This window comes from Diabrotica virgifera, chromosome 7 (genome assembly GCF_917563875.1).
Source record: "Diabrotica virgifera virgifera chromosome 7, PGI_DIABVI_V3a".
Classification (NCBI taxonomy): Eukaryota; Metazoa; Arthropoda; class Insecta; order Coleoptera; family Chrysomelidae; genus Diabrotica; species Diabrotica virgifera.
In genome coordinates, this window is record NC_065449.1 from 85,376,819 (window position 1) to 85,397,540 (window position 20,722).

General features: G+C 30.9%; 1 protein-coding gene across 2 annotated transcripts in view; it reads left to right on the forward strand.

Moving 5' to 3' along the window:
• The window catches only part of LOC126887702 (DNA topoisomerase 2-binding protein 1), a 254,947-nt gene that overhangs the window by 149,069 nt on the left and 85,156 nt on the right, over positions 1-20,722 (forward strand). For both annotated transcript variants that reach the window (XM_050655370.1, XM_050655371.1), the window contains exon 13: positions 11,997-12,173. In XM_050655370.1, the coding sequence (XP_050511327.1) occupies positions 11,997-12,173 (177 nt within the window). The remainder of the gene's footprint in view (positions 1-11,996; positions 12,174-20,722) is intronic.

Consider the following 20,722-nt stretch of genomic DNA (forward strand, 5'->3'; position numbering starts at 1 on the left):
ATCCTTAGTTTCACTGAGGATCTGCATATTAGTACAACCGTTCTTACAATCTAAGTATCTAGTCTGTTGAAACCGTTTTAGTACACTTTCAAAAGTTTCTCTTTTTGGTTGTCGTCTATCAGGGAATTGCTGATGATAATTTTTTATTGCAAGTAGCTCATTTTTGTTATACTGTCCTAGCACAAAGCCATTTTAATCAGTACCTCATTAGAAAAATTAATATTAGTAATGGTAACAAATCAACTGGAACTATATAAATAGTATAATGTCAAATTTTTAAGCAAATTTTGTGTCATAGCCAACTAGGGAAAATTTTATATGTCTGATTAATATTTTAAGAACCAACAACCTTAACTACGAATGTATTTGGATATCTCATCCAATATTAATAAATTAAGGATCAGGCTAGATTATTATGTATTTTTTTTGAAAAATTATTTTTGATTGGATATTTTCACGGCCACCTAATAAAATTTTACGTCATTTTTCCTGTAATTAATGTTTGGCTTAAAGAATCACGAATAACTTACAAATTAAAGCACTTAGGTATAGGGAATGCTTAAGAAATAAAAAAGTACCATAAAATATCATTTTAGTACAATACTAAAATACAGGGTGTTCCATTTAAGAAAACTCAGAAAATACTCATTCCGAGTTTCGACCCACCCTGTATACTAAAATTAAACATTTCGCTATACTGTTAATGATTAACAGTAGTAGACTATATTAAAAATCGTTTGAATATAAATAGAAAATTTGATGTCAAATCACTACAATTCTACAGGGTGTAGATGTTGCTACGAAATTAACAAAAAAACGTAATTAACTTTTAAACTACCTCGTATAATATTACAAAACTATATATTTTAAGAATGAAAACATTGAGGAGAATCCAAAAATGTAAAAATATACAGGGTGTTCCATTTAAAAAAACATAAGTTTGTGTCACCCTGTCAATACGCACGCCCCTGTATATTTGAAAATATTTTTAGATTATGGTACTATGTGTGCCCCAACTTTTATCTAAATAACTTTTTTTCGTATCTCTTACGAGAAACGAGTAATTGGACTTTGTCACACTAATGCCCCACCCTGTATTCTATTTAAAATGAGTAATAACCCTTTAAAATGAAGGTACTCGAACTGACTTAACTGAGACCGTGTGATGGGGGAAGGATCTCTGAGTCCGCTTTCGCGCTTCGAGATTTTGGTATTGAAAGTTCAAATTGGAGCACTTGAAAAATTTTACAATAACTCCGCTTCCAGAGAACGTAGAGCCTTCATTTTTTTTTAAATTGGGGTAACTGGACGAAATAATAACGACTAACTAATTTCCATTCACCGGAAAAATCGGGAAATTCTGGAAAATGGACTTTTTTATTCAACATTAATTTACAACGTTAACACTAATATATTTTAATAAATATTTTCATAACATATATTATAAATTTGTAAATAAATAATAAATGTATAGTATATATATCTTTATATATATACAGGGTGGTTCATCGTATTTGCCTCGGTCTCTGTACGGAAAACGACTTGATATTTAAAAAAAATTCTTGACAGCAATTTACAGGGCAATTAACACTACAATCTAAAACTAATGAAAATTATACAGGGTGCTTTAAAAAAGAGGGGTATATTAGTTATATTTTCTCTTATGGAACACCCTACTCGTGAGCCATTTTTGAATTTTCCTTAAAAAATAAGCTATATTTTTATAAGGGTTTCCTACACGTAAATACATGGTGTTTTGATTTATTTCGATTTTTATAAGAATGTAAGGTTTAAGAAAAAAAATTAATAATAGTTGAAAGACTGATAAGTTTGTACACACTTGAATGAATAAGGGAAAATGAAAATGTAGTATGTCAAAGTGTGTAAATAATTTATTTCCTTAGCTGAGCTCTTTCGACATAAACGTCATCATCGGAGCTAATGGTCAAATACTAAAAAAGTACCGCTACATAGAGGTGTAAACAAGTGCATCTTAGGAATGTAAATTTGATTTTTAAATTGTGAATGCTAACTTAGTCCTCCGTACAACAGCAAACAGCAAAAAAACAGAAAGAAACGGCCACATACACGTTGCACAAAAACATATAAACTTTTTTCATGGTACGGGTGTCGATATCACCCGTCCATCCTTGGCCTAGTGGTCCAAGAGCTGTGAGACATTTTTGAGTAGGTATTTTAGGCAACCTGAAAATTTTACAGGTGACTCTTCCATGATAGCCTAATACAAAAATGCCGGTCTGGCTGGAGCGTAGCGGTTATTTTCCCCAAAAATCCCCCCCAAAGTTAAAAAAAGCGTACAAATTGTTATTACAAAAAAATATCATTGACGTGACTTTAAGTAAATTTAAATATTCAAATATAAAGGAAATAAACAGGTTAGGCGATTTGAGGGCGATTTTAACTCTGCAAGATACTTGCATGGGCGCCACAGGATTATTTTCAAGGGGCGCATCTGAACTTCCTGAGCTGTGATTTCATCTGAATCTGTACATACTGTTAACGAGTATAAAATATACAACTATACATGCATAGCTATGTACATTCCTTCCCGACAGGGAGGTGCAATTGTTATTTTGACAGGGTATTTTTTAATATTAAAAATAAATATTCTAAAAAAGACAGGATTTTTTTGGTGACATCTTCCAACTACCAGCTGATCAAACAAATTACACGTGCATGTAAATGAAAAGCATTATAGGTAAGCAGCAGTGTGGGAAAGAGCGTATACCGATAGCTGTTTGCGTTCTCTGTTGTAGCTAAACGAGTCCGTTCGCTCGAGAAAAATAACGTGATCTGGCGATTCCCATGTTGTTGGGCCTCGAAAGGTTAGAGTAATAATTATATATTATAGTTTTTTAAATAACTTTTTATTAATTTTGCAAATATAATAGAAAAAGACAAATTTATTATTATAAATATAGGTAGGTGCAGGTAGAAAAGTATAAAACTATAAACTAAATTAATTCTGTGTCCGAATCTTTTATTTCTTCTTCAAACTCCTCATCTGAGCTCAAATATTCATTATTTTCTTCTTCTTCAGACTCCCCTCGAGACCCAGATTCCTCTTCTACATGATCTGTAAATAGTTGTAATATGTATTTAGAATTAATTAAAAATTAATTAGTGATTAATCAATTGAGTTGCTACGTATTCTCTCTCCTTTTATACGGAGTCGAAGCCTGGACAATCACCGGCGCATCTAAAAAAATCTTGCCATTGTTGAGATGTGGTGTTATCGAGTAATGTAAAAAATATCATGGATATACTCAGCTCGTGATATACTGAGTTAATTTTTTTTTGTATTTAGATTACACTCCACTACTTTAAATTTTTCAACTAGGATAGGCATCGTCTTCCCTGTTCTCTTTTTTCTTGCACTTTTCCTTATATAACCAATCACATCACCTTTTTTATTTCTTAGTATATGACCAAAGTAGCTCATTTTTCTTTCCTTCATAGTGCAGTTCTTTTGCCTTTTTCATCTTTCCTAATATTTCCGTGTTTGTTACGTCTTGTGTCCATTATATTTTTTACATTATTCGATAACACCACATCTCAACAATGGCAAGATTTTTTCAGATGCGCCCGTGATTGTCCAGGCTTCGACTCCGTATAAAAGGAGAGAGTATACGTATTAACTCAATTAATTAATCATTAATTAATTTTTAATTAATTCTAAATACATCTTACAACTATTTACACATCGTGTAGAAGAGGAATCTGGGTCTCGAGGGGAGTCTGACGAAGAAGAAGAGAATGAATTTTTAAGCTCAGATGAGGAGTTTGAAGAAGAAATACCATATTCGGACACAGAATTAATTTAGTTTATAGTTTTATTAGTTTTATACTTTTCTACCTGTACGTATATTTATAATAATAAATTTGTCTTTTTCTATTATATGTGCAAAATTAATAAAAAGTCATTTAAAAAACTATAATATATAATAATTACTCTAACCTTTCGAGGCACAACAACATGGGAATCGCCAGGTCACGTTATTTTTCTCGAGCGAACGGACTCGCTCAGCTACAACAGAGAACGCAAACAGCTATCGGTATACGCTCTTTCTCACACTGCTGCTTACCTATAACGCTTTTCATTTACATGCACGTGTAATTTGTTTGATCAGCTGGCAGTTGGAAGATTTCACCAAAAATTCCTGTCTTTTTTAGAATATTTATTTTTAATATTAAAAATACCCTGTCAAAATAACAATTGCACCTCCCTGTCGGGAAGGAATGTACATAGCTATGCATGTATAGTTGTATATTTTATACTCGTTAACAGTGTGTACAGATTCAGATGAAATCTTCTGAAGTTCAGATGCACCCCTGAAAATAATCCTGGGGCGCCCATGCAAGGATCTTGCAGAGTTAAAATCGCCCTCAAATCGCCTGGCCTGTTAATTTCCTTTATATTTGAATATTTAAATTTACTTAAAGTTACGTCAATGATATTTTTTGTAATAAAAATGTGTACCCTTTTTTTAAATTTGGGGGGGATTTTTGGGGAAAATAACCGCTATCCTCCAGCCAGACCGGCATTTTTGTATTCGGCTATCATAAAAGAATCACCTGACAATTTTTCAGGTTGCCTAAAATACCTACTCAAAAATGTCTCACAGCTCTTATACTATAGTAACAACAGCTGAAAAAAGTTTATATGTTTTTGTGCAACGTGTATGTGGCCGTTTCTTTCTGTTTTTTTGCTGTTTGCTGTTGTACGGAGGACTAAGTTAGCATTCACAATTTAAAAATCAAATTTACATTCCTAAGATGCACTTGTTTACACCTCTATGTAGCAGTACTTTTTTAGTATTTGACCATTAGCTCCGATGATGACGTTTATGTCGAAAGAGCTCAGCTAAGGAAATAAATTATTTACACACTTTGACATACTACATTTTCATTTTCCCTTAAAAAAATTAATATCTACGAATCTAAGAATCGGTGACAAATTTTTTCTTGGATCTTTATAATAGACTATTCAGCATATGGGAACAGATATTTATTGTAATAATATTTATAATTATTTAATCGTACATTTTTAGATTTAAAAATTAATTAAAAACAAAAACATTTAACAAAACTGAAAACATAAACAAAAACATACCTCATTATAGGGCCAAGGGGTTTTAACGTGTATCTACAAAAACACATAATAAGTATGTGTTTTTGTGTTTCTCCAGAATACACCAGGGTAGAAAAATAAATATGAACGATTTCAGGGTAAAAATCAATACAGGTATTTGAAGGTGCTAAATCGTAGGGGGATATAGTTTATTAATAATACATACAGAGGTACTCGTAAATCGACCTCATTTTTTTATAAACAAAAACCAAAGTCAGAAAATATTAGTTTAGTATAGTTTACAAAATCTCCAGAAGATCTGTTTGTTAGTTTACAAGTTATGTTAAATGTTTATCCCAGACATCGAATGTTTAAACAATCATTGTTGCCCAAGGAGTGTTTTCAGAGCTTTTTGGCAAAGTGCAATGGCTACTTAAAGACTCAAAGTACTAAGAAAGTTAAAAAAAAATAATATATTTGTTTTTTAAATGTTGTTAGACAAGTCGATAAAACAATGGTAAGTTTTTTCCTTATAAACAATTAGAATATCTTTGTCATTTTTTCTGATAAATAATTATAATTGGATGTGTCAAAAAGCTGGTAAAAAAATGTACATTAAAATGAAAAAAAAAAACTTTCTAGGACCAATAATAGCCAAGTTATACTTTTTTTTTGAAAAATCACATCTCTATTGTTTATAAATATTAAGAGTTGAAATTTTTAGAGCATGGTAATAAATATCTATATTTTATATGACAATTAATAAGTACGAAATATCTTCTATTTAAAACGAGTAATAACCCTTTAAAGTCAAGTTACTCACGCTGACTGAGCTGGGACCGTGTGATATGGAAGAATGTCGGAGTCCAGTTTCTTGCGTTGAGATTTTGCTATAAAAAGTTCAATTTGGAGCGCTTGAAAAATTTTACAATATCTCACCTTCCAGAGAACGTAGAGCCTTTAATTTTTTTGGGGTAACTCGACGAAAGAATAACAACTAGCTAATTTTCATTGGCCAAAAAAATCGGAAAATTCTAGAAAATGTATTTTTTATTCAACATTCATTTACAACGTTAACACTAATATATTTTTCATAAAATATTATAAATTTGTGAATAAATATTAAAATATAATTATAGTATTTATACAGGGTTGTTCATTTTATTCGTTATTCATTATTCATTAGGTATTCATTATTTAAAAAAAATTCTTCATAGAAATATACAGGGCCACTAACACTACTATTTAAAAATAATATGAATTATACAGGGTGCTTCAAAAAATAGTGGTATATCAAAGACATATTTTTTATGGAACACCCTACACCTGATGAAATTTTTGAATTTGCCCTTAAACAATAAGCTAGACTATACCTAAGTACAGGGTGTTTTGATTTATTTCAATTTTAAAAAAAATGTAATGTTTAAAAAAAATAAACAGGTATTTACGAATGTAAGAATCGGTGACAAGTTTTTTTTTGGATCTTCATAATAGACTATTTAGCATATTTAAGCAGATTTTTATTGTAACAAAATTTATAATTACATGATCGTACAATTTCAGGTTTAAAAATTAATCGAAAACAAAACGTTCTCAAGTTGAAAAAAAAATGTTTAGATTATAATTATTGATCTTCGTTAATTCTACACAGTTTTTATACATGTTCATCAATTTCTTCCACATTATCCATAATTTCTTAAAATAAATCAATTGTACCGAGCTTTGCATAAATTGCAAAGATGATACTGACGAAAAAAGATGCTACAACCTTTTGACAGTTATTATAGATGACAAAAGTGAAGTTGAGGAAGATTTGTTTAAAAAAATTAGGGATAATGTTTAAGAAATTAATAAATCTGTACATAAACTGTGTAGAATTAACGAAGATCAATAATTACAATCTATACATATACATTTTTTCTTAATTTGAGAATGATTTTGTTTCCAATTAGTTTTTAAATCTAAAAATGTACGATTAATGGCCGGTTTCACCAATGACGAATAGTAGTTTATTCTATGATTAAAGTTATTCGACCAATAAACTGACATATCTCCATTTTACTAACGTCAAATAAGACTTATTTTATTTATTTATCAAAAAAATACTTACTCTTTGAGTAAATTGGCAAGTTAATCTGACTGTAAATATTTAGAAGAAAGTAAATTCGCCAATTTCACTTTAAATTATTAAAATTATATTGAAACAAAATATAAACTTAAACATCTAATACATTTTATTCGACGAATAGCATTCATTGATTTATTTGTTGTTGGTGAAACTGGACCTAAGTAATTATAAATTTTGTTACAATAAACATCTGTTTAAATATGCTAAATAGTATATTATGAAGATCCAAGAAAAAATTGTCACCGATTCTTAGATTCGTAAATATTTATTTTTTTCTAAAATTTTACATTTTTCTAAAAATTTAAATAAATTAAAACACCCTGTACTTAGGTATAGTCTAGATAGCAGCTAGCATATTGTTTCAAATTGAGCAATTCAAAAAATTGATCAGGTGTAGGGTGTTCCATAAAAAATATATCTTTAACATACCACTCTTATTTGAAGCACCCTGTATAATTCATATTATTTTTAGATTGTAGTGTTAATGGCTTTATATATTTCTCTGAAAAATTTTTTTTAAATCAAGTCGTTTTCCGTACAGACACTGAGGCGAATAAAATGAACAACCCTGTATATAAATAAATATATACATACTATAATTATATTTTAATATTTATTCACAAATTTATAATATTTTATGAAAATATTTATCAAAATATATTACTGTTAACGTTGTAAATAGAATGTTGAATAAAAAAATCCATTTTCCAGAATTTTCCCGGTCAATGAAAATTAGCTAGTTGTTATTCTTTCGTCGAGTTACCCCAATTTAAAAAAAAATTGAAGGCTCTACGTTCTCTGGAAGCTGAGATATTATAAAAATTTTCAAGCGCTCCAAATTGAACTTTCTATAGCAAAATCTCGACTAGAGAAACTGAACTCCGACATTCTTCCATATCACACGGTCCCAGCTCAGTCAGCGTGAGTAACTTGATTTTACAGGGTTATTACTCGTTTTAAATAGAAGATATTTCGTACTTATCAATTGTCATATAAAATATAGATATTTATTACCATGCTGTAAAAATTTCAACTCTTAATATTTATAAACAATAGAGATGTGATTTTTCAAAAAAAAAAGTATAACTTGGCTATTATTGGTCCTAGAAAGTTATTTTTTTCATTTTAATGTGCACTTTTTTACCAGATTTTTGACACAACCAATTATAATTATTTATGAGAAAAAATGGCAAAGATATTCTAATTGTTTATAAGGAAAAAACTTACCATTTTTTTATCGACTTGTTTAACAACATTTAAAAAACAAATATATTATTTTTTTTAACTTTCTTAGTACTTTGAGTCTTTAAGTAGTCATTGCACTTTGCCAAAAAGCTCTGAAAACACTCTTTGGGCAACAATGATTGTTTAAACATTTGATGTCTGGGATAAACATTTAACATAACTTGTAAACTAACAAACAGATCTTCTTGAGATTTTGTAAACTAATAAACGCACTTAATTACTTCATGATCAAGGTACAATAAGTTCCTTACGACCTATTTAGTAAAAGTTATTAACATTTCCAAAATAGTGCAAAAAACGTGGTTTTTTGCAATTATCTCGGTTAATTCTTGATGGATTTTAACTTGTAAAAATTCATATTAATCGTTTTTTTGTGATACACAACTTTCTTAACACAACTTTTGCTGTAAATATGATACTAAAAATGCTATAGGCAAAAAACAATATTTTCTGACTTTGGTATTTTTTTATAAAAAAATGAGGTCGATTTACGAGTACCTCTGTATGTATTTTTAATTAACTATATCCTCCCTACGATTTAGCACCTTCAAATACCTGTATTGATTTTTTTCCCGTTTTTATTTTTCTACCCTGGTCTATTTAGAAACTTGTTATTTTGTTAAGATAGATATCCATTATAAAACATTTTTTAATTATTATTTGTTTATTATACATACAGGTTGATCAAGTGGTACTCCAGAGTTCGATATTTCAGTTGTTTAAAGATACAAAAAAAAGGATATCCACATAAAAATGGGTCGAGTATAGCAACAAATTTTAAAATTATTTTCAAATATACAGGGTATCCCACTTCTTAATTTGTTAATGATCACTTTGTAATTTATAAAATCGAAATAAATAATTATAAAGTAAACTTTATTTAGATCAGATGAGCTAGCTGGACATCGAATATGAGCACAGCGAGGTCACGCAATATTACACAATGTTTTATATGAAATCTTTTATAATTTTCACACGTACAATTATCTTGGTTTTGTTTAAATATCATATACCTAAGTAGCAAAATTAAAAACTAGATAGATATATTTATTCATGTAAATTTCTACATTATTACATTCGTAAACATATAATACATATAAAAATAAATAAAAATGAATAGATAGTAAAATTTCCATTCATTATTCAACTAACATTCCTCTAACAATCATAGAGAATTACAACTCAATTCTTGGCATTTACAAGAAGTAGTTATCCTTATTGTGACTATTGCAACAAGCAACTGCACAGCGCATTTTGTAATAGATACAAACACCAAACACAAAACAAACAAATACACGAAAGCAAATAAAACTAGACACTAACGAGTAAATGTTCTTAAAGTAGTCTATACAAACTATAACACATATAATATAAAAAAACGGAAAAAATCGCTGAAAACGAATTAATTATAAGGGTTTTGCAAAATAATCCACTATATAATAGTAACTACCATTACAAATAATGGCCCACAGGGATCTTTGCTACGTCACGCGCTTGACCTCAGTTGTCAAATGTCATGCGCAAAATTGTACCATGAAACTTTATTGTACCATGGTAGCGTACTATGTTTTCATCTCCATATATTGTCTGGAGTTCATCATTGTGACTTCTTCTCCATTCTCCGGTTGTCTCTTCTCTGCAAGGCCCATAGATAGTCCGCAGTATCTTTCTTTCAAGTACCAGTATTTTACCTCGTTGGCGGAAGGTAATTGATGATTATTTAAAGTTACAGGAGGACAGGTTTCTCTTCGTTTTGTAAATTTAACATGAATAGATTTTCCTCGGTTGAGTTTAATTTTCTATTCCAAAAACCAATCGTGTATTCTGTTTAGATACGTTTGAAGGAGATGCGAGGCATAGAGTCAGTATCTAAGGCTAGGATTGCAGTATCGTCGACAAAAATGTTCCTAGCACCGTTTCTTTTGCAGGTGGTCTCTCCTGTAGTGGTTCCTGAAGAGTTGTAGGTATATCTGAGGTAAACAAGAGATACAAGGTAGGTCCCAGCACGCTGTCCTGTGGTACGCCAGCTTTGATAAAATAGAGTTTTGAAGTTGCGTCTTGATATTTAATAAGGTAACACCTAGCTGACAAAAATAAAACATACTTAGGCATCTTGGTTTGCAGCTAGGCATCTTTGAGTCAATATATTGTATGCAAACAGTGTTTCTATTTTTCTCAGACCTTTTCTGAATCCAAAGTGGATGTGCCTGATGTCTTTTTCGAGTTTGGCATATAGTCTGAGGTTTATTAACATAATGGCTCGTTAAAATATCGTGCCATATTCATTGTGGTGTTTGGCAATTGATTTCTTTGGGATGGTTATGTTATAAATTTAGATGTAAACCATGGTATTGGTATTATATTATACAAGGCGAAAACGGCGGGTTCATTGGAAAAAATATTCCCATGAGATTTTTTTGCATAATCACATTCGTGAGACATCCCAGAATAAGGTTCAAGAAGTCGCCCACGCGAAAGTGGTCCAAATTTTTTTGAACAATTTTTATTTTTTCAAATTGAAAAAATCAATACTTTCGGCCCGGACCAAGTTTTTTAGGGTTTTGGACCATTCTGGACAAAAAATATCTCTCATAATTTTTCTCTAAATTTGATCGTTTTCGAGTTATAAGCCATTTAAAATTGAAAAAAAACGAAAAATGGCGATTTTTACTCGGTTAAAAGTTATTATCATGAAAGTCAGAAAGTGACCAAATCAAAGTTTAAAGCCCCCCCCCCCCCCTACAAGATCCTAAAGAAATGTCTGTCATTATTTTATTACTAAGCTGTTACTTTTACGTTATAATAATGAGCGCCATGCACGTACTAGGTGGCCGTCAATTGTGAGTGCGAAAGAGATGCCATTCCGGCAGTCCAATCATGCATCTTACTCGCACTCACATTTACAGCCGCGTCAATACGATCTTACCGCTCATTATTATTACTTAAAAATAATAGCTTGGTAATAAAATAATGACAAAAATTTGTTCAGCATCTAGCAGGGGCTTTAAACTTTGTTTTAGTCACTTTCAGACATTCATAATAATAACTTTTAAGCGATTTATTAAGCCTTGAAAATCGCCAATTTTCGTTTTTTTCAATTTTAAATTGCTTATAACTCGAAAACCATCAACTTTAGAGAAAAACTATAAAAGATCTTTGTTGTCCAGAATGGTCCAAAAAATCTAAAAAAAAATTGTCCGGGCCAAAAACATTGGATTTTGCAATTTGAACAAAAAAAAATGTTCAAAAAAATTTGGACCGACCACTTTTTACGTGGGCGACTTCTTGAACCTAATTCTAGGATGTCTCACGAATGTGATGATGCAAAAAAATCCCATGGGAATATTTTTTCCAGTGAACCCGCCGTTTTCGCCTTGTCTATTATGCCAGTTCCGTAAATGCTATATTCATTAAAAACTAGATATTAGTCATAACATTTTCTTGGTCAAAATGTAATTGGGTAATTTTTTCAACTATTCTATTTTATTCAGTCATTTTAAAATTTTATTAAATTTGAATTTGAATTTTTAGCACCCGATAGGAGAGAAGAATATGTAGAAAATACTCCACAAAAATGTAAAGTTCCCAATGACACGGCAAAAGTGTATGTAACTCCTTCAGATTTAGCAGGTTCGAGCAAATCGTCGAAAGTATTAACGCCGGTTAATAATGTCACACCTTATCACAAAAGATTTTTAAATAGTGCAGGTAATTACAGTTAGCTCTAGAAAAATTGGTACTAAATTGATTTTTGTGCTCAAATTAACTTGAAAAAGAAGTTTTATTATACATTCTTTTTTAAATGTAATAGGAAGAAAGAATTGTATAATACCTTTCTCTTAACGTGACATCTCCGGGGCGGCGGTTGACAACAATCATGGCTATTCTGACCTTAGATGCGACTGTCCTAAATGTTTCGATAAATCTATCCATACCATTCTATATTCTTTTCCTTTCTACCCTTCTTTCCTGGATTGTTTCTTGCTTACGGACGTAGGCCCAAAATAAATTTTTTTTTTAAATTTAAACGCAGAAAAATTATGTTATTACCGAGGGCCGAAAGTCCCTCAAAACTTCTTTAATGTGTGTAATAATGTTTTTAACCATCAAACTTTTGGTGAATAAAAAACTCAATTGTGTTTCTCTCTGTAAGAAAAAGGAACTTTATTATTTTATGTACAATATTAACGATTTACAAAAACGTTACCTGTAAGAAAAAGAAACAACATTTAAAGCTTATATTCTAGATTTTAGTTTATAATGCTCAGCAGGTAACAAATATTTCAATCATCGAAATTAATTAATTGTCACTGTCAAAACACCTCACACGTCATAAGTCAACATAAAAATAAAAAGAAGAACTTAATGTTTTGACAGTGGCGTAACAAAATGAGAATATAAATAAATATTAAAAGAAAAGCTATTAAAGAAAAATAAACAATAGTTTTTCTTTACATCTCCCCCCCCCCTTGGAGAGTTTCAAAACAAAAATTGAACTTTCACTAAATATTTTCTTTCAATACTGGAGTAAGTTTAGTTATATGGAAGAGGTTTGATTCTGTTTTCTTATGCCCAGTATCAACTTCGTAAATTGAATTGGAAATCTTCTTTAGTATTTTGTATGGTCCAATCCTTAATTCGTCCAACTTTTTTCTATTTAGACGGTTACCGTTCTCCACATATACTAAATGCCCAATGTTCAAATCAATTTCCTTCCTATGTCGATCGAACTGCTTTTTATTATAATCATGTGATTTTTTTGTATTTTTCAAAACAACTGTTCTATCTATTTCGAGATCTGCATCTGTGACTTTAGGTTTTAGTTCGTTTGGTAGGATGCTTACACTTTCTCCTTCTACTAAATATTTTGGTGAAAATTTTGTGATGGTATGTTCAGTTTCATTATATTTTTCTATACATTTTTGAGTAATTGTTGTCCATGCTGTTTTCCTGTCACCTTCATTTATTTTGCATCTGATTTTATTAACCAATGTTTGGTTTAACCTTTCATTGATACCATTTGAAAATGGTGCATCAACGGCAGTAAATATCATTTTTATGTTATTGACCTTTAGGAAATTTTTGAATTCTTTTGAGTTGATGCCAGGATATTGATCAGTCATCACAGTTTTAATTTTGTGATCTTCTGTTACCTTTTTAATTAACTTTATGAAGTCATCAGAGTTTTGTGTTTTTGATGTCAAACAATAGGCATATCTTGAGAAATGGTCTACTAGGAGATGAAGATATTTTTTTGTTGAACGAGATCCTCCAAAACCACCAATCGTGTCAATCGAGACAATTTCAAATGGATATGTCGCTGGTCCTAATTGTGACATTAAACCATAGTCAGGTTTCCTTCTTGATTTATTTTTAATGCAGATATCACAGTTCTCACATATTTTCTTAATGTTAGTAGTCATATTGTTGGCTGTATAAAATGGTGATATTTTATTTAACATCTGGTTTGTTCCTAAATGACAGTAAGTATTGTGTACACTTTTTATCAATGTTTTACTTAAATCTTCAGATAAAATAATTTTGTCTTTTCTGTTTGACTTTTTATAATAAATATCATTCTTGAAACTGTATTTAGTCTTATTATTTTGTAGATCAATATTTGAGAGTTGGTCAATTTTTATATCTTCCAGATTAATCAAGTTTACTACTTTTAATACTTCATCTGTATTTTCTTGAGATTCTAAAACTGGATTTCTGCTTAAACTGTCTGCTTCTTGGTTATATTTTCCTGGATTATACTTTACTTTAAAATTATATTGAGATAAGTAAAATGTCAAGTCTCCCAATTCTTCATCTGTTCTAGCTTTTATGTTTAAATTTTCTAAAGGTTTGTGATCTGAATATACTATAAACTCTTTTCCAATGAGCAGATGTTGCCAATATTTTATAGCTTCCTTTATCGCTAGACATTCTAAATATATTGCCTTCTTTTTCTTTTGACTTTCCATTAATTTTTTGGAAAAATATGCCACAGGCTTGCTACATCCGTTTTTATCAATTTGTTTTAATACAGCTCCTACTCCTTTTATGCTGGCATCTGTATATATATTAATTGGCAAATCAGGGTTGAAAATACTTAATATTGGTTCCGAACAAAGTAATGACTTTATTCTATCGAAAGATTCTTGACATTCCTTAGACCAGGGGTGTCAAACTCAATTTTGCAGAGGGCCATATATTAAATTCAGAATGTGTCGGCGGGCCAGATTCAAATAAAAAAAAATGTACTGAATTATTATAACATTTTATTTAATAGTATACTTATAATATACGGTTGTTAAAAATCATATCAAAGTTATAAAAGAGGGTAATTATTTTGAGCTCGAGGATCCAGATACCTGACTTCTCTTGTTTTTGACAAGCTCATTGATGTCAGGTATCATATTCGTTGTATTTATTTTAAGAATTGATTGGAGATGTTCATTTGTAAGTCTTGTGCGATGTTTGTTCTTATTTATTTTCATGACGGAAAACATCTGCTCACATAAATAGGTGCTACCAAACATGCACAGAATGCGTGCTGCATGCTTTTTTAATTCCGGGTAGTTATCCAAACTCTTGAAATATTGTGTATAAAATGTAAGTGCGTTAACCTCTTTAAATTTTTCTTTCAAAATACTGTCCGATTGAAGATCTATCAACTCCATTTGCAAATGAACTGGTGCCTGTGAAGCTTCAAAATTGAATGGATTGTTGAAAATTGGGAATTCCATTTCATTCATTTTGTGGAAGTCTTCAAAACGATTGTTGAATTCCGTGATAAGATTTTGCAGAAGTTGAGAATATTGATCCAATTTTTTTTGATCCACTGTGCCAAATGATTTTAAATGAGGGAAATGATCCAAAGTTTGATTTTTTACCTGATTTTCCCACAGCCTCAACTTTGTTTCAAAGGCTTGAATACATGAGTACATTTGAGTGACAATCAGATTTTTACCCTGTAACTTTACATTCAGATCAGTCAAGTGTTTATTCATATCTACCAAAAAGGCACAATCAACCCACCAGTCATTGTCATAATCAATTGGGTTGCCTTTTTCTAACATGAAAGCTTGAATAGGGTCACGTAATGCAAATAATCTTTCTAAAACTACTCCTCGACTGAGCCAACGAACTTCGGTGAAATAAGGGACATCAGAAAACTTTTCGTCCAAATCTTGTAAAAACTGCCTGAACTGTCGGTGATTTAGTCCTCTGCTCCTTATAAAATTTACTATTTTAATTATAGGTTGCATGACATGGTCCATTTTTAAATGTTTGTATGCCAATGATTCCTGGTGAATTATACAGTGAAATCCCACAAAATTTCCTGATGTTTTCTGTTTTAATTTAGTTACAACGCCCGAATGTTGGCCAACCATGGCAGGAGCGCCATCCGTAGTTGTGCTGCTAAGTATATTCCAATCAAGTCCATATTCTGCCATCAAATGCTCCAATGCAGAATAAATATCATTTGCTGTTGTAGTACCTGTCAATGGAACGCACTTTAATAGTTCTTCAGTTATTTCAAAGTTACTGTTAATACCTCGTATAAAAACAGCAAGTTGAGCTGTATCAACAGTATCAGTGCTCTCATCAACAGCCAGTGAAAAGTTTGTAAATTCCTTAATTTTCTCCTTCAGTTGAAGAACCAAATTTTGAGATAAATCATTTATTCTTGAAGCAACAGTGTTTCTTGACAGCGAAATATTTTGAATTATTGACTTTTGAAATGGAAATGAAACATCGGCAACTTTCAACATACAGTCTTTAATAAAATCACCATCAGTGAAAGGTTTTGATCTCTTCGCGATTTCTAATGCAATAATAAAACTTGATTTCAGGGCATCTTCGCTCTCAGTATTAGCTTTAGTAAACATCGATTGTTGACCTTGAAGTTTAGATTTTAAAGATGACAATCTGTCCATTCTTATTTTTTCAGTGTAACAATCGAATTTTGATTTATGATTCGTATCATAGTGTCTCTTCAAGTTAAACTCCTTACAAACAGCAACTGTTTGATTGCAAATCAAACACAGTGGTTTACCTTTCCATTCTATGAAAAAATATGCATTTTCCCATTTAGACTGAAAAACTCTACGTTCACTATCAACTTTACGTTTTTGTGACATTATGCCGAAATCGTAACAAATATGGAACTCGACACAATTATGGATATCGCACACGCACGACACAAACAAATGTACAATACCTTCTCAACCACTACTTCGCAACTGACTCACGTGACACGTCGACGCACTTCTTTAAATCGATAAGGAAGGTTCTAGTCTAGACTCGAAGCGCATGGAAGATTCTATTGTTCTCAACAAAAATAATAGGGTGTTTCCGCTAAGAGATGGTGTTACTGTCTATCTCTCTCGCTTGTCTAGGCACGCGCTGCCTTTGAAATGACTTATAAATGTAGTGTAGTGTACGCATTTTAAAACTTCCGTAGAGCAATCGAGTGAAGTCTAAAAGCTCTAAAAAACATGATTCTTCTTTCTGTGACACATTGCGATCGCGGGCCGTATTGGTATGGCCCGGGGGCCGGATGCGGCCCGCGGGCCGTATCTTTGACATGACTGCCTTAGACCAAATAAAGTCAACATCTTTTCTCAATAAGTTGTGCAGCGGGTCTAAAATGATTGCAATATCTTGGACAAACTTATGATAATAATTGATTTTTCCCAAAAATTGACGTACATTCTTTCTAGTTTGTGGAACAGGGAAATTTTTCACAGCAATCAAGTAGTCTTTTACAGGTCTTATGGAATTATTTTCTATTATGTGTCCTAAGTATTTTACTGATTTTTCTGCAAAGGTACATTTCGAAAATTTTAGTCTAAAACCTTCATTTAATATTGCATCAAATAACTTGGACAAGTGTAATATATGTTCGTCAAAGGTTTTTGAAAAAATTAGGATATCATCTATATAATTGACTGTGAAATCTGAAAGTTTATATTTTCTTATAATGCTGCTTAAAATACGTTGAAAAATTGCTGGAGCCGTTTTCAAACCAAATGGGAGGCAAGTCCACTGGAAATGGCCTTCTTGTGTCACAAATGCTGTTTTTTCTTTATCTTGTACTCTCATTGGAATTGACCAGAATGCTGAATTTATGTCTAAAGTAGAAAAGTACTTACAATTGCTAGTTTTTACCATTAAGTCCTCGATCAATGGAAAAGGTTGCGATTGGGGAACAACGATTTTATTTAGTTCCCTAAAATCTATGCAGAGTCTGGTCTTTCTGTCCTCTCCTTTTTTGAATCCTAGTGTCACTGGACTATATGACTCTTCAATTAAATTATTCTTCAAAAGTTCTGCTATCTGACTTTCTATCTCTTTTCTATCTTCAATGGTACATCTATATGGACGTTTGGAGCAGTATTTATCTACAACTAAGTCAATATGAGCTTCATACTCTCTTATAGTACCTACATCATATTTGTCTTTAGCAAATGCTGATTTATATTTATTAATCAATTGTTCAATTTCTGATTGCTGATTTAAATCTAAATGATTAATTGCTATTTCAAAATTGTCAGTATTTATACTCTCATTAAAATTTATTTCATATTTGAATATATCATTAATCTTTTCTTTAGTTGCATTTAAATATATGTTACCTGGAAAGTCAGGAATGCTTACTTTATCAATAGTTGACACATTTTCAATTTCTTTAGAGCTGTTGCATTGTGTGATCCTTAGATCCTCATTTTGAATTAATCTAAAACTTTTAATACAATCTAACCCAATTAAAAAATCATAATTGAAATTTTCATCATCTACAATAAATACATCCATTTTTTTTTCAATGTCATAGATTTTTATCTTAAGTGTTACTATACCATTTGTTTTTTTCACACCATTAATTGTCCTCAAGTTTACTATTTGAAGGTCACCTCTATTATGTGCCTTTATCTGTAATAAGTTTGCATTAATCAATGATATATTTGATCCTGAGTCATATACTCCATAGATCTCTAAAGTGTCATTTAATAGTAACTTGATTCTAATTAGTGGTGGAATTAACAGTTTTTTGGATTTGTTTCGTTTAATTCTAATTCTAGTTTATGGTTGTTGACAGTTCTTACCTCTTGATTTTTCGGGACTTCACTTTTGCTTTTGTACCAGCAACTTGATTCCAGATGATAACGTAAACCTTTTCCTTCTTTTTCACAAATTTTGCAGGCTTGTTTTTTCTTAAAGTATGATATTTCTTTTTTTTCTGAAGTCTTCATTTTTATCAAGTGTTCTAGACCTCTAATTTCATTGAAGAGATCTTCCGTTTCTTTCAAAGTGTCTCTATCAATTCTATCAGCAATATAATTTGGGAGCTATCAAATCAATCATAATTTTTTTATTCAATGACTTGTTTATTTGTAGTAAGAGTCTTTCCTTTTTAAGAGCATATTCTAATAAAGAACCATTCATGTATTTGAACTCAAACGCATACCTCACTGGAGTCCACCCTTTGTCTGCATAGGTATCACAAAATTTGTTTTTCCATTCATCCCAATCAGAATTTATTGAATATTTTATAAGCATTGACCTGTACCAATCCACACATGATCCTTCTAAAAATAGTCTTAGAATTTCAATTTTTTCAGTATTTTTATCTATTTGCAATCTTGTGCACTCATTTTCAAATGTTTCCATCCATTGTAAAACATTCACATTTTTTCCTGTAAATTTTTCTATCACAAATTGTTCTGATACTTTTTTTTTATTAAAGGATTCAATACATTGTGTTTCATTTGACTTTGATACTCTCTCTAAGATCTGTTCTAACGTATCTAGTGAGATACCAGGTGTGGATGTTAAAGATTCTCTCCCTTGAATGCTTTGTTGTTCTAAGAGAAAATCATTGAATTGTATATTCCCATATTCGTCCATATAAACTTTCAAAATATCTTCATCTGCGATCCAAACTTTTCTTGTAGTGCCCCGTTTTGTTAGAACCCGTTTTTACTTTCTCAAAAGCTGCTGTCGTCTGGATTTTTTTATGATAGGAAATATTTTGCATATCATTAGGTATTGAAAAAATTTCATTTTCCTCAGTCTCAATTGAGGTGATCGTGATGATATTTGTTTTTGTATCAGTCTGCAATGATTTAACGGTAAATTCAAATCTCAGTTTTGCCATTTTATAATGGAAAATTATTATATTTCTATCAGCAAAAATGTTGTTTTGTAATAATGTTTTTAACCATCAAACTTTTGGTGAATAAAAAACTCAATTGTGTTTCTCTCTGTAAGAAAAAGGAACTTTATTATTTTATGTACAATATTAACGATTTACAAAAACGTTACCTGTAAGAAAAAGAAACAACATTTAAAGCTTATATTCTAGATTTTAGTTTATAATGCTCAGCAGGTAACAAATATTTCAATCATCGAAATTAATTAATTGTCACTGTCAAAACACCTCACACGTCATAAGTCAACATAAAAATAAAAAGAAGAACTTAATGTTTTGACAGTGGCGTAACAAAATGAGAATATAAATAAATATTAAAAGAAAAGCTATTAAAGAAAAATAAACAATAGTTTTTCTTTACATGTGTATTTTAATATAAGTAAAAATGTATGCCATTTTTATTCAGTTGCAATGCGAAGGCAAAACAACACTTAGAACAGGGAGCGCAGTCCAGCACTCTGAATCGACGATTTTCGACTCTTATTGGAGTCTCATCGGAGAGACGTAGGCCCGCAGCTCTCTGCTCGAAGTGACCAAACCATGAAAGTTTATCCCCACATTGCAAATGACGTGTATGGATTAGGTGACTAGCGTCATCTGGCAATTGAAAGCTAAAGTTTTCAATCCTAAGAGCAACATTAATAATATTGAAAAATATTAAAAACATTACTAAAAGATTTTTAAATTGAAAACTTATTGGTCCATTTCCCTGGTAACACCTCCAAGGCTTCTAAAATTTGCAAGCCAGATGGATGCTGCAGTGAAGACAAAGGGAGGGAATTCTAAAAAGTTGCAATTCACAACCCCCGTCTGCAGCTTGGTAAAGTTCCAACGGAAAATGGACCTAGTTACTCTATAGGAGTAATACTAATATAAAATAAATAAAAATGTATACCATTTTTATTCAGTTGCAATGCGAAGGCAAAACAATCTTATGTTTCACTTTCACATTTTAATAAGTTACAGGGGGTGAAAAAAAAAGCAAATTTAGTGTGATTTTTAACTTCAAATATCTCATTCAAAAGGAGCTTTTTGTTTATTCTAAGACCCTCGG